We start from the raw sequence: 13,930 nt of genomic DNA on the forward strand, positions 1-13,930 counted from the left end.
ATGCTTCTTCAAATTGCTGCAGGGATCTATCATATTTCCAACCACGAGGACAAGTTGTTTTAAAGGAATTTGATGGACGGGAAGTTAGTAGTTGACAGTTAGTTGCGTTAGTAGTTACTCGGTTATGTAGTTAGATGCCAAGAGCTGTAAAACAGAATGTTAACTGAATGTAAGCTCCTATAAAAGTCTGTACAAGCCTACGAGTTCTTGAATGTTAGGCTTGTACAGACCAGTCTTGCATTTCTAAGCTGTGAAATAAGACCAGTCTTCCTCTTTTATATGCTCTATTCCCTCAAAACTCAATGAGTTCTTAGGTTTCACCGATTGAAATCTCAATGGCCATTCTCCGATGACCGGTGATCCTAAGCTCGCCGGAACCACCTTGAAGCCATTTCACAGAATGTTTGAACTTTCAGTGATTTTTGTCCAATGGTTTTATAGAAATTTTTAAGTTGACTTCCAACTCAAGGATTATCGAAGAAATAAAAGAAAAAAAATTAAATCGCTCGAGTTGTCCTATAGTTTTTTCAATGTCATCCATTACTACTTATTTGGAATAAAAAAAAGTTTTGCATTAATGTTTCCTTTATATACTAGGAGTAAAAATCAATGATATAATTCAATACATCAATTATTTTTGTAGTGCAAAAAATACATAAATGCTAAGTACTCAATTTGATATAACTGTTATGCTTCTGCTATTAACTCTAGAATCTAGATATACCATATTTTTTTCTGCTATTAATGGGCCACAAATTTAATAATTGTGGATGTTGTTTGTATACTGTATCACTGAATTTCCTTATCCACTTAATCCAGAAATGACCAAATGCTATCTCAGAGAGAGAGAGACAGGAGAGGAGATGATAGAGATGCAAGATAATAATTATACTAATTAAGTTGGCCAAAAAAGGGTAGGAAAACAAGAGACAAATGAGAGAGAAAAGAGAGAGAAATAAAAAAATAAAAGAGAGAGACTAACAAACAACAGTTAGTTTAGTAAAAATACTAAGGCAGAGACCCTTCTGGGGAGAATAGAGATAAAGATAGAGAAACAGAGCAGCATCAGCAGCATTCAGATTAGGGTTTGTAACAACAACAGGCTGGGCGTCCTTACCAATTCCGACGCGGCTCCTTCTGGTTTCCCCGACCACAAAAACCCCCAAGGCAAATAGAATCATCAACCCACTCTACACTAAGCTTACCAGAACTGGAGTCCTACCCGTCACCGGTTGGAGACTCGCGGCATTCTCCAGTCGCTCCCACACTTTCTTCCGTCTCTCCACCTCTGACTTTTTACGCGCTTGGTCCTCCTTGTAATTTGCAATGCAGGCCACAATCAGCGTGTCGTCCATCTCAGCCAGCATTCTTTTCACGTTTAGAGTCAAGTTCAGGACGGCCTGGTTCCAGTGGTGCTCTGAGTTTTGTTCCAAAGCTGGGAAAATTATTGGCACTATAACTTGCCGGTTGTGTGCTATTAGGTTCACGACTTGATCGTTGTTCCACAGGAAAAGAGCTCTTTCGGCTACCTGCATAGGAAGATAGAGGTCATTGTGTTATTACCAACGATGTATGTATAAAGACGGAGTGTTACTCAAGAGGGTTCAACAACAAACAAAGTCGTTTTGGAATACACCGATCAGCAAAATAGATTCATGTATTCCTTAAACTTTTCCATAGCAAAGGTAATAGTCCCTTGAACCAAAATATCAAAGAATTCTTTAAAAAACGAGCAATTTCATAAGATCTCCACAAATATACAAGAGCTGGAGAATGACTCCCAACTTTCTTGGCTCCCGTTGCCATTCATAATTGAAATATGAACACCAAATGAGTTCCTAATAAGCACTTTGTTTCATCCTCCACAATCCATAACATGGGCTCTGTCTAATATTATAGCGTTTTACTACTTAGGATTTATCAGTAGCATCTGTGCTGGGCCCACTCGCCTAAAAATTTCTAACTCAAAATGTTTTCTTTCTTGCTGCTTGTTAAGCGTCTTCAGGCGCCCTAAACTAGGTCAGTTCTTAGATATGACCCCTTCTAATAACACCTCTTCATCTTCATGCCCCTTTAAGCATATGGAGTAAATTTTATGATGATAATTGATGACATTTTAGAAAATCCAATTGAATTTAATGAAAAAGTTTTACAAAAAAAGTGATGAAGCATTAATTCCACGAAAAGTGATGAAAAAACTGCTGCTGATGGATCATGCAACCAGAGACATAGTACAAGCATATGCTACTAGACACAACAAAACAATTACATATATCACTATCACGATATTAAGTTGAACTAAACACCAAAAGACAATAAAATAAACCGTTTACCTGAAAATGGTAGTTATTGATGCAGTGCCCAAGACGCCAAAACAATGGAACCATGACCTTTTGAAACTCTGCCATATTAATTATTTCAAGAATCTCCTCCAACTGACCCAAAAACATGACCTCCTTTTGGCTATTCGTGACGGGCCAATATTTCAAAAGCCCTGTAATCACGCAACTAGCCAGCTTCGGCTCCTTCTCAATAAACTGACTCACACAATATGATAGCTGCTGAAAGTAAATCCCCAATGACTTTGGCTTGTGCAGAGGAATCAGTGCCCTCGAAAGAAATATCTTGTGTTCCTCTTTTAGAGGCAGAGCGAATCCGGTGATCACACTCCCAAAAATCTCCAACAACTCTGCAATCCCATTATGTTTCTCCGTCTCAAATACGAACCTATAGAACACACTGCTCATACACTTCCTTATAAATGGCCGATGAACCATAAACTTCCCATATACCCTGTGGAGAATTGCCTTCAAACAGTCCCTTTCCCGGGGATCCTCTGAATCAAACAAGTCAATGATTCTCAGAATAAAGGCGTAATTTATATACTTCTTGGCGACTTTAGTTTCCAAAGAGGGCGAAGTTACAAGCTTGAGCAGGAAATCATACACTATCTGCAAGTGCGACCAGGCCGGATCAAATGTTGGCTCGTCATCATTATCATTCTCACCTGAACTCGAGCTACTAGACCGCGTACTTGGTGGGAAAACACGAAACAAGTTGACGGAACACATCTTGCAGGATGCTAAAATCGCGGGCTCTGTGAATTTCGGGGGGTTCTGCGATACAAAATCAAGCAGCTCAAGCAATGTGGCTCGTTTAAGCTCCTTTTCTTGAACATTCTTCATGGGATCAGTGAAATCAAACACTACACAGCAGAGACTCAGCTTACTTATGAAAAGATTCATCTTTTCTGAGCTCGGGACATCCTTGAAGGCGAGCAACGGCTCGATTCCAGCAATCACACTGGCCGGAAAGACTGCAGCCGAAGCTGCTCTTTTAGCAGCAGGCCCGCCAGCAGATGACGAATTCGGCCCCGGGTTAGTGTTTCTTGGAGGATCAGACTCCGATTTCGGAGGCTTTCGAGGCAATTTACCAAGAATTTGCTTCCACATTCTGGGTTATTGAGTTTTTTTCCCAAGGAAAAGTTGAAGAATGTAGCTCTAAAGAAAAAAGACTGAAACTTTAGGTTTCAAATTAAAGGCATTTTGGAGTAAAGCATAGAAAATGAAAGAAAACCTAGCCCAGAAACATAATAACAACCCAAGGATGAAAAAACCAAATTGGGGATCTGAGAAAAAGCCAGCCCTAAATTGAGATTTCCTAATACAATCGCATAAACTACACAAATTACAACCGAAACTACAAATTCACCAATGCACACCAAAACTTCCTCAGCTGCATCCAACCAGAATACAATAAACAACCCACCGAAGCAGAAACCATAATTCAAAACTTACAAAGATGGCTTACATTCATTCATTAATACATACATCTGCATGTATAATTGCATATCTTCCTTTTCCCGGGTTCAGAGAGAAACTGAATCAATCCTTTCAAAGGGCTAAAAAAAAGTCGAAATTTTTAAACAGAGAAACCTAGGATTCCCCAAATTGAGGAGAGGGACAATGAAAAGGGAAGAAAAAATGGCAAAAACCACAAACACACATGCAGATTAGGGGGGAAAAAAGGTGGGATCTTCACTTACACATATACATTGCATTATTATATATGTGCAATAAAGGTGCCTGCGTTCGTGGGTGCCAAAAACCTAGGAAAATTGCCATTGATGGGCTGAGAAATCGTCAATTCAATAATTTCATCACAGGTTTTTTTTGTCTGTTTCAAGAATTCAAAATGGGAGAAAACAAATTGGGAATTGGAAAAATGAGAAATGGAAATGATGATGATGATTGCGCTTTTTCCACAGTGATTCAGAGTGCAGATCCACCATCATCCATGACATAGGAATTCGCCTTTTTCTTACCTTGTTATGGTCCACTCTTTTCTGAAATGTTCCTAATTTCATTTGGGGGAAAACCATTTTGTTTTTCACCATAAGCTTTTTCACTTTTCTTTTTTACACCCCTCTTTATTTTTCATTTTTTTTACTCCAATAGTTTTATTTCATTGAATGGGAATAGTTATTTATCTGTCATCACTCTTTATTAAAGTTATTGTTATTGGGTACAAACTCATTCCACATCGGATGAATAAGAAAAGTTGGAAAATGTATATAATTCATGTTCAATCCCAATTAGTTTGAGACCTTTTGGGGTGATCCAAAACCCCAAACACAATTGTTACAATTAGTTGTAGATTACATTGACAACAAGTGATACTCCCTCCGTCCCACTTTAAAAGTAAGGAGTCTCGGTTTACTATTTTTGGGTGTTCCACTTTGATTAGAATATTCCATAGGTGGTAATATGTCTCATATTCCACATTTTTCCACTCACATGTATTATAAAACTAATATTCCACTCACCTTTTTCCCTCACATTGTATCATAAAACTAATATATAAAAGTAGGATCCACATTCAACTATTTTTTCACCAATTTTCCTATATATTTCTTAAAACCCGTGTTAAATTCAACCGAGACTTCTAAAGTGGGATCCTAGTATTTCTTAAAATCCGTGTTAAATTCAACCGGAACTCCTAAAATGAGACGAAAGAAGTAGTATTTATTAATCACTGAGTGTATGTCTGATCTATAATCAATTTCCATTATTATGGATGCACTTACAATAATCACTTTACAAGCATACTAAAACTAATGATTGTTTATGGGTATAACTATATTTTGGGCCTCGGCGTGGGTTGTCAAAAATCAAAATAACTCAAAAGGTCAGGCTAAATGAATAAGAAATTGAATTACACTAAGTTTAAATCTCTATTCACTAAGTCCCTAACGTTTCCGTTTGTGTCACTGCGGGCCTAACAAAAAAAAATCGCCAGACAACCCTAACCTTGTTTTTTCTGACTATATAGCCCTTAAGCCCTAAAAGGGTATTCTAGCCTTAAACATAATCACATATCGTGTTTGTCTGACTATATAGCCCTTAAGCCCTAAAAGGGCATTCCGATCATTTTAGTGAACCGTCTGACAGTGACGGACTGCATGCTGCGACTTCTACTGTTAATGACACAAGTGATGGAGTGATGGTTGGCGATTGGACATATTTAAATATAAAATATTAGTATAATTTTGTTGTCTTTATATATTAACATACGTGAGTTCTAAATCAAATTAGTCTTTATAAATTTTAGTGAAAATAATTTAACGAAAAAATAGTTTTTAGTGTACTCTATTTTTTTCACTTTCAATTTGATTTTATTAACTATTTAAATTTTTTTTGATTTTTCTCTCCAATATTACTATAAAAACTGTTACTAGTTTATACTAATTGATTAATTAGGGTAATTTAAATTTATATTAAGCTATTTAATCAATATTAGTTATCCCATTTATTTGTCTATTAGAACAATAATTTTTATATACTCCATTATGATCAAAAATTTTATCTATAAGAACGTAAACGTTTTTCACAAAAAATCACAAAAAAAATTTATTAGCAAAGCAATGGCTTTTAATTATTACAACTTTTATGCATGAAAATAAAATTTTCTATTCACAAAAATAGTAATTTTTATTCACACAAACTTGTATTCACTAGAATTGTGGAATAACTTTTTATTCATTCGCAAAAAAGTTAATTTTCGTTCACAACTTTTATTCCAAAAAATAACACCATCCAATAGAAAAAATTATTTATTAATTAAAATAAATACTAACTTTTATCTATTAAACTTATAGTCACTTTTGTTAGAAAATAATATTACTAAATTTTATTTATAATAACAGTATTTTACTCGAAAAAAGTATTATAATTTTATTTACAAGAATAGTAGAGTTTATTTATAAGCATAAAAACTTTTATTTATTGGAGTAATAATTTTTATTTCTTAGATTTATAACTTTCAATTTAAAGAAACACTTTTTATTACAATAATTCTTTTATTGACAAATATAGTACTCCCTTCGTCCCAAAAAAGTTGAGTCGTATTCCTTTTTAGTCCGTCCCAAGAAAGTTGAGTCATTTCCTTTTTTGACAAAAAACAAAACATCTAATCATTCATACTTTATTCCATCATTTACTTTACTCTCTCTTATCTTTCCTACTTTTTTCATCTCTCCTACTTATTTAATATAAATTCTTAATCTCTGTGTCCAAAAGTTGTGTATCAACTTTTATGTGACGGAGGGAGTACAAGGCAGTGGAGTTTTGCAGTGTACGTAGGTGTACAGGTTTTGGGTAAGTTGACTAAAATGCCCCTGGAGGCATTTGGGCATTTTGGTCCAAAAAATGGCTACAAATATACGATATTTGATTATGTTTATGGTTAGGATTGTCTAGCGATATTTTTTTTAGGGGCATGCAGTGACACAAACGGAAACGTTAGGAATTTTTTATGTAGTTTACTCTAGATTGATTTAGTTTACTTTGACAAATGATATAAGCATACGCAATTTTAATAATATTAATTTGGTTTATCATTGAGTCTGGGTTTAAATATGAAATAAAAAAATACACATAAAACATAATTCGACTATAAGCAAGTTTTTTTAGAAACGGTATCATAACTGATGTAAAAGAAAAGAAATAAGCTTAAATATTAATAACAAAGTAAATAATTTGTTAATTATGCACATTTCGATAAAAAAAAATACTCTATAGTTACTGGTCAAGATAGCTTTAGATGACACAAGAGATTTTAATATCTTTAACAACTGTTCCCTCCGTTCTAAAAGAATATGCACTTTGGATTCGGCATAGGTTTTAATACAAAATTAGTAAAGTAAGAAAGAGGTGGAGAAAAAAATAATTAAAGTATTATTAATATCGTAGAATGGGTTTCATCTTATTAGAAAGAAAATAATTTTCAAAATTAAAAAGTGACATAATATAAAAGGAAAAATTAAATGCCTCAAGTGACATATTCTTATAGGATGGAGCGCCTCAAGTTCACAAATTCTCAAGGTTCGTCGTTGCTTCGTCCACTGCTGCTTGTTGACTTGTTGCACTGTGGTATGCACTTGTTGGAGGTTTTCCAATATGTCATAATCAGGATATTTTGATGATCAACGTTTGTCATAAGCAGGGTACTTTTTTAATTGATCCGCTCCCAGTGAAGAACTATTTATATTTTGGCCTAGGTTGATCTCTTTTCCATTGATCAAGTTCCACAATAATGTCATGTATTGCAAAATCTAGATAAAGACAAAATTTTGGATGACAATGAATTTTTATTTCCAAACTTGTTAAAACTTCTTTCAAAATATAGTTCATAATGAAATTTCCCCTTTTTCTTCTTCACTCTCTCTATTGAAAGTTTACCCGAATTTTAGCAATTACTTCATTCTTCTTCAATGAAGTTTCTCAATCCAAATGAATTCACCATTTTCAACAGAACTTAAAACTTTTTATATTCTCCCTCCAATTCATTCTAGTAATATTAGTAGTACTATTTTTCATGAGACTAGCAAACAATGGCGAAGCCACGTTTTACCAACTGCCCATTGTACCCCAACAATTTCAAACTTCTATATATATATAAGTACATATTTTTAATAAAGATAATGCAGTTACGTAGCGCAAGTGACTTGTCTATTGCTCGTAGGGGCAGTGCAGTTAGTTCCGAAGGAGCAGAGTTCCAAGAATAAGTGACTGTCTATTGTGCCTCAGCCGCCACATCAAGTGTTTGAATCCTTTAGTTGCATTAATTAACTAGTTTCACTATTATTTGTTTATTTTCATATTGTCTTTTTCAAAAAAAAAGAAAAAAACTACTCTTTAGGTATTAAGCAAAAATATATTCTTTAGTTTATTAGCTAAATTTTTACATTATAAGATTTAATATTTTAAAATAGTGAAATGATATTGTAAGATTTATCATGAAATAAAAAAAATAATTATATATGATAATTATTCATCAAAGAATAGTGTTATTAATAATTGTTATGACAACACTACCGCTTCACCAATATTGTCGGTTCTGTTGACGTTGATATTTCCTTCTAACGGTAGGCTATGTATTCCTAGTTTTTATTGATTATGTGGTGGGCCGATTTACATTATTTAGAGAAATCACATAAACACCACCGATATAAAGGGTGGGTAAATATTAATTATGTGAAATGTAGGAGTATATATTGTTTTTATCAAATACCAAAGGCTACTCGAAATCCATCTTAGATTCTTAGTCGTGCACGTATTCATCCAATTAAATGAATACATTTTCTGTCTTAATTACCATGTGAGAGCCGAATAGTGCCACGTATGTTCATTTGATTTTGATTTTTTTTCGACATGGCTCCTAATATATTATACACGTGACACAATGATTCATTTTCTTAATACAAGTTATTTCCCACCAAAGAAATGTCAGAAACAATATGCAACACACATGTTTAGAAAAACTAGTTATTTAATTGTACACGTCATGAAAAGTATCGACAAAAAATATTGAATTGATGCATATCTAATAAACTAATACTCCCTCCGTCCCGCTTTAGCAGTCCCGTTGACTTTTCTGCACTCGTTTTGTAAAAATAATAATAAATAGTTAAAGTGGAAAAATAATAAAGTAAAAAAGAGAATAATATAGAGAAGAGTTTTATCTACATTATTCTCTTTTTTACTTTATTATTTCTCCACTTTAACTATTTATTATCATTTTTACAAAACGAGTGCAGAAAAGTCAATGGGACTGCTAAAGCGGGACAGATGGAGTATCAATTATAATGATATTTTTTTGGTATCGAAAAATGGAAGGTGCAACAATAATAGCTAACAATGTATGACGAACAAAGTACAAAAGTAAACTTAACGACAAAGGACTGAAGCAAAATTGTCATACCATAAGTTCGACGACAACTTTAAAAATTGAATTTAATTGATCGATCAACATGAATACACAAACTTGCTTTGATAGACTAGGGAATATTTCATGATTTAGTGGAGTTAAGTGCGTGACGATATTTTATCAAGAAGAAGGTAATTACCCACCTAACCCATAATTAGGGCAGCTTTTATTTTGACAGATTATTTGTCACAAATAAAGCAATCATTTTCCAAAAACGAACTGCTTAAAAAAATATGCTCCCCCGTCCATTATAATTTGTCACTACTTGATCTAACACATATTTTAAAAAATGTATATAATAAAAAATGAGTTAAAAAAAATTAATGGTTTGTGAGTTTATATACTCTATATAGACTCTATATACTCTATTAGTTTTATACTAATACGTTATGAGTGAGAATGAATTAATAGAATGTGAGATGGACTAGCAAACAAGTGAGAATGAAAGATGACAATATTTTTGGGCACGAACAAAAGTAAAAATAAGAGATAAATTTTGATGGATGAGGGAGTAATAAATAATAAAGAATTACGAAAGTTGAAATATAGTATAAATTATAATGCAATAGGTAAAGCGGAAAAAGGCAACTGTAGAAGTAGATTGAATGATTCCATCAACAAGACAAAGCTTCCGTCTACCAGAAAAATTTATTCTGATTATCTGCTTTCATCAAACCCTAGTTTTGTTGTTTAATTCCGGTGAGTAACTAAATTGCTCTCTAATTTGATTTGCTAGTAGCTGTTGATACATAGATTCTGCAGGTGTTTAAATTCGTGAATGCTCAATTGATTAGTCACCTCGATATACTTTTCCAATTCTTTACAGTTTAAGATTTTGATTTTTGAATTTACCACTTGTTGGACTGTGGTCTTGTATTGCGGATATGGTCAACGATCTAATAGTTCAAAATTCTGCAATTAGAGGGTGGGAAATTAGCTGGGATTGTGGAGAATTTAAGTAATTCAGCATTTTCTTTGGTAATTTGGTGTTATTTTCAGCTCGTGTGATGGTTTGTGTGCTGAAATTTCTCAAGATCGCTTTGTATTTTACTTATACAAGTAACTAGATTTGTATGGGCTAATTATGTTGGTAGACTGTACCTCTAATTTTGGTATCTATTGAAATCATAAGCTTTGTTCACCGAGCTATTTCGATAAAGCTTTTCTACTGTGCTTGTTTGGCGAGATGTAAATACTGTGACAGGAACGGTGAACTAACGTTGAAGAAATCAATAGTATGTGCTAAGTGTCTTAATCTTTAGATTATGTTATGAAAGGGGAATCATGTACGGTTATATAAATGGAACGAGTTAGCTTCTAAATTCTAATGTTTATGCTTTATGCTGTTATGTGCTGTGAACAGATAAGATAAGGTCAATTAGCGCCCTTAAGCTCGGATAGATTGCCACTGCACAATTTTCAGTGTTGTACGAAGGGATCTGAAGTTTTTTACTAGCCCGTTGTCCCATGTTTTCAGAGTGTCGTCGAGGGTTGGCAGACTTGAATGGCTTTTCCCCTACTGGGACATCATCGTAAAAGTTTAAGTAGTGAAACTGATTTGCTGATGGAGGGAGCTGACAGTCGCAGTGATACTGAACACGTTATTGACATAACAGGCAGTGGTACTGCTTCTTCATCTAATTCATCTCATGAAAGGCCGTCAACTGGTTTGGAGCAGCAAAGGAGTGAAGACCTACCATCTACTAGTTCAAGGGTTCCCCTTTATCAGCCTCAACCTTTTACTACCGGTGGGACAAACTCAAGGAATTCATCACTAAGTCGAAGAGGAAGTACTCGCAGCCGACAAAGAAGTCCATTAAATTCTGGTTTATGGATATCTGTTGAGCTTTTATTGACAGTGAGCCAAATCATAGCAGCTATTGTTGTCTGGTCTTTGTCAAGAAGTGAGAAACCACGTGCACCTTTGAGAGCATGGGTTGTTGGATATGCATCTGGCTGTTTGGCAATACTTCCCCTTCTATATTGGCGTTTTAAACATCGTAACCAAATTCCTGAGCAGGACTCATCGCAGAATGGACAAGATACTTCCCTGAGCAATAACTCTGTTGGTCCTTTCACGAGAAGATCAATAAACAGAGAAGATAGCTGGACAACTGGTACAGCAACTAGAAGCAGTCAAAGTAATGGGCTGCCGAATTCAAGGTAATGTTGTTGTATACGAGCATTTAAAAATGCAATGCTATGCGTCTAACCTTGAATTTGTCATTATCATGAAAACTAAGCTTCCAAAATTCTAATTTTGGAAAAGTTTATATAACCCTTGTATGATTTCCAAAATTAAAAATAAATTGGGTAACATGTTATAGAGAAGCATATGTTCAATCTGCAAGATTTTTATATCATTTCCAAAAGTTGGTTGATACAGATGTTTCTCTTGCTTCTTCTCTAACTAGTTACCCAATTACTTATCATTATACCAGATTTTTGTAATACATCAAAGATCAGGGACGGGCCTGGAAGAGGGGGTGTTGCTAAATAGACATTCTGGAGTTCTTATTTTTTATTTCTTCTTGTTTTGTTGGTTGGGATGGGGAGGGGGTGCTGAATTTTATATTGAAGCTGCTTTGAACTTGTTTGTTATAAAAACTTCTATGTAATCAAATGTTTAGTGTGGGCCTTACAGTGTATGCTTGATGTAGCTATTCGGGCTAACCAGTCATACATGCTTATTCCACAACATAGCTGTAGCGCTGAGTATCTTTTCAATGTCCTGTAGTCTAAGAAGAAGCCATGTTTCTTCTTGAAAGCTGTGTCACTTTTATAAACTAGGCCTCTTGCAAAACTATCTCTCAATATCTCAAGTACTTGTACTTAGGCAGTCTAATAGCCGTGCTTCCTTTTTCAGGCTTAAGGTGTTTGTCGAATATTTTAAGATGGCTTTGGACTGCTTCTTCGCTGTGTGGTTTGTAGTTGGAAATGTATGGATCTTCGGTGGCCACTCTTCGTCCTCCGAAGCTCCCAATTTGTACAGGTATGAGAGCATATATTCGAGCAGAGCTAGTATGCATGGAAAACTTTTCGAATGTAATGTTCTTAATTTTCCCACTTACAGGTTGTGCATAGTGTTTCTGACCTTCAGCTGTATCGGATATGCTATGCCTTTTATTCTGTGTGCTACAATCTGCTGTTGCCTCCCTTGTATAATATCAGTACTGGGCATCAGAGAAGATTTTTCTCAGAATCGAGGAGCTACTCAAGATTCGATTAACTCTCTACCAACGTATAAATTTAAAATGAAGAAAAGCAAGAGCAAGGAACATAGCAGTAATGCACCCGAGGGTGGGATAGTGGCTGCTGGTACAGAGAAAGAGCGTGCAATATCAGGAGAGGACGCAGTAAGCTTCACTTACCTCTATCTTAAACAATGCGATTCGGTTTGCTAAACTGTCGCTCTTGTTTGATGTTTGACACAATTGCTGCAAATGTATATAACCGTTGAACTATGCTCTCCTCGACAGGTTTGCTGCATTTGCTTAGCGAAATATGTCAACAACGATGAACTCAAGGAGCTGCCTTGCTCTCATTTCTTCCACAAGGACTGTGTGGATAAATGGCTGAAAATCAATGCCACGTGCCCTCTCTGCAAAGCCGATGTTGGTGATACCATTTTCAGCTCACTCACTGAAGCAACGGCCAACCTACGCAACAGTACAATGTTGTATCGCTGAGGAAAAAGAAACACGTTCCAGATTGTTCTTTCGTCAGTTGTGCATAGTCGACCATGTGAGGCCGGAACTCACACTCCTATTGGGTGGTTCTCGGGCTGAAATTGCAATAATAATTCATGGTACGGGGCTCAAATTGCAATCCCATTTGGTGGATTGGGGTGTTGGATTAGATTCGACTGTTGTAGCTTGATCTATGAGTGTTCTATGCCTATGACTGATGTGAATTTTCAAGAATATTGTTATGTACCCAGGATGAGAAAAATGGATTGATGTACTTTTAATGTAATATAATGATTCATGTGTCGCATACTAAATTGTATGAAACCTACTTGAGTGAAGCCTCCTCTCTTCCTGTTCATCTAAGGCCATGTTTGATTGTCAGGATTCTGTCTGGAAAAGTAATCTAATTCCTTAAATTCCTAATCTAATTCCTTAAATTCCTAATCTAATTCCTTAAATTCCTGTGTTTTTTTCGGTTTTTAATCAAATTGGGAAAGTAATCAGAATCCAAGAACAAGAAAAGTTAGTACAACTTTCTAGAATTCTAAATCCTAACTTTTCTTAGATATTCTTTTTCTCAGTTTTAGGATTCTTACATATTTAAGCAATATAATATTGTTTTATTATTATTATTATTATTATTATTATTATTATTATTAATTACTATTTTTAAAAATAATTTAAAATTATAAATTATACTTAATTTCACTATAATAAATAACTATAATTAAAATTATCAATATAATAATTCATCATATTACTTAATAATTTATTAATAATTAAAATATAATTATATAATATAAATTGTATAATGAATAATAATTATTATATTTTATAAATTAATAATTAATCAATAAAGTCATAGTGTAATTTTAATTTATAATATCTGTAAATATTATAATTATAATATAATTATTATATTTATTATTTTAATAAATGAGTATAATACTCCATGTAACTATAATTATAATTAT

The 13,930-nt window shown here is 34.1% G+C and overlaps 2 protein-coding genes across 4 annotated transcripts; one reads left to right on the plus strand and one right to left on the minus strand.

Annotated features, from left to right (window-relative positions):
* Nucleotides 1-869: 869 nt before the first annotated feature.
* LOC125214881 (serine/threonine protein phosphatase 2A 57 kDa regulatory subunit B' kappa isoform-like) lies at nt 870-4,351 on the minus strand. 2 transcript variants are annotated; one of them, XM_089066859.1, is made up of 3 exons: nt 4,046-4,351; nt 2,334-3,500; nt 870-1,529 (listed from the first exon to the last, which is right to left on the minus strand). In XM_089066859.1, the coding sequence occupies exons 2-3, from the start codon at nt 3,450-3,452 to the stop codon at nt 1,191-1,193; spliced, it is 1,458 nt and encodes a 485-aa protein (XP_088922985.1). In that variant the 5' UTR covers nt 3,453-3,500; nt 4,046-4,351; the 3' UTR covers nt 870-1,190. The 2 variants fall into 2 exon arrangements, with proteins under 2 accessions (XP_088922985.1, XP_047972044.1); XM_048116087.2 differs by having other exon boundaries at nt 3,811-4,351.
* Nucleotides 4,352-9,807: 5,456 nt separating this feature from the next.
* Nucleotides 9,808-13,294, plus strand: LOC125215962 (E3 ubiquitin-protein ligase At4g11680-like). 2 transcript variants are annotated; one of them, XM_048117548.2, is made up of 5 exons: nt 9,808-9,966; nt 10,631-11,430; nt 12,134-12,259; nt 12,341-12,623; nt 12,747-13,294. In XM_048117548.2, the coding sequence occupies exons 2-5, from the start codon at nt 10,772-10,774 to the stop codon at nt 12,954-12,956; spliced, it is 1,278 nt and encodes a 425-aa protein (XP_047973505.1). In that variant the 5' UTR covers nt 9,808-9,966; nt 10,631-10,771; the 3' UTR covers nt 12,957-13,294. The 2 variants fall into 2 exon arrangements, with proteins under 2 accessions (XP_047973505.1, XP_047973506.1); XM_048117549.2 differs by having other exon boundaries at nt 9,827-9,966; nt 10,745-11,430.
* Nucleotides 13,295-13,930: the final 636 nt, after the last annotated feature.

Source organism: Salvia hispanica, chromosome 3, assembly GCF_029641045.1.
Source record: "Salvia hispanica isolate PSC_SH4W2 chromosome 3, Shi_PSC_v1, whole genome shotgun sequence".
NCBI lineage: Eukaryota > Viridiplantae > Streptophyta > Magnoliopsida > Lamiales > Lamiaceae > Salvia > Salvia hispanica.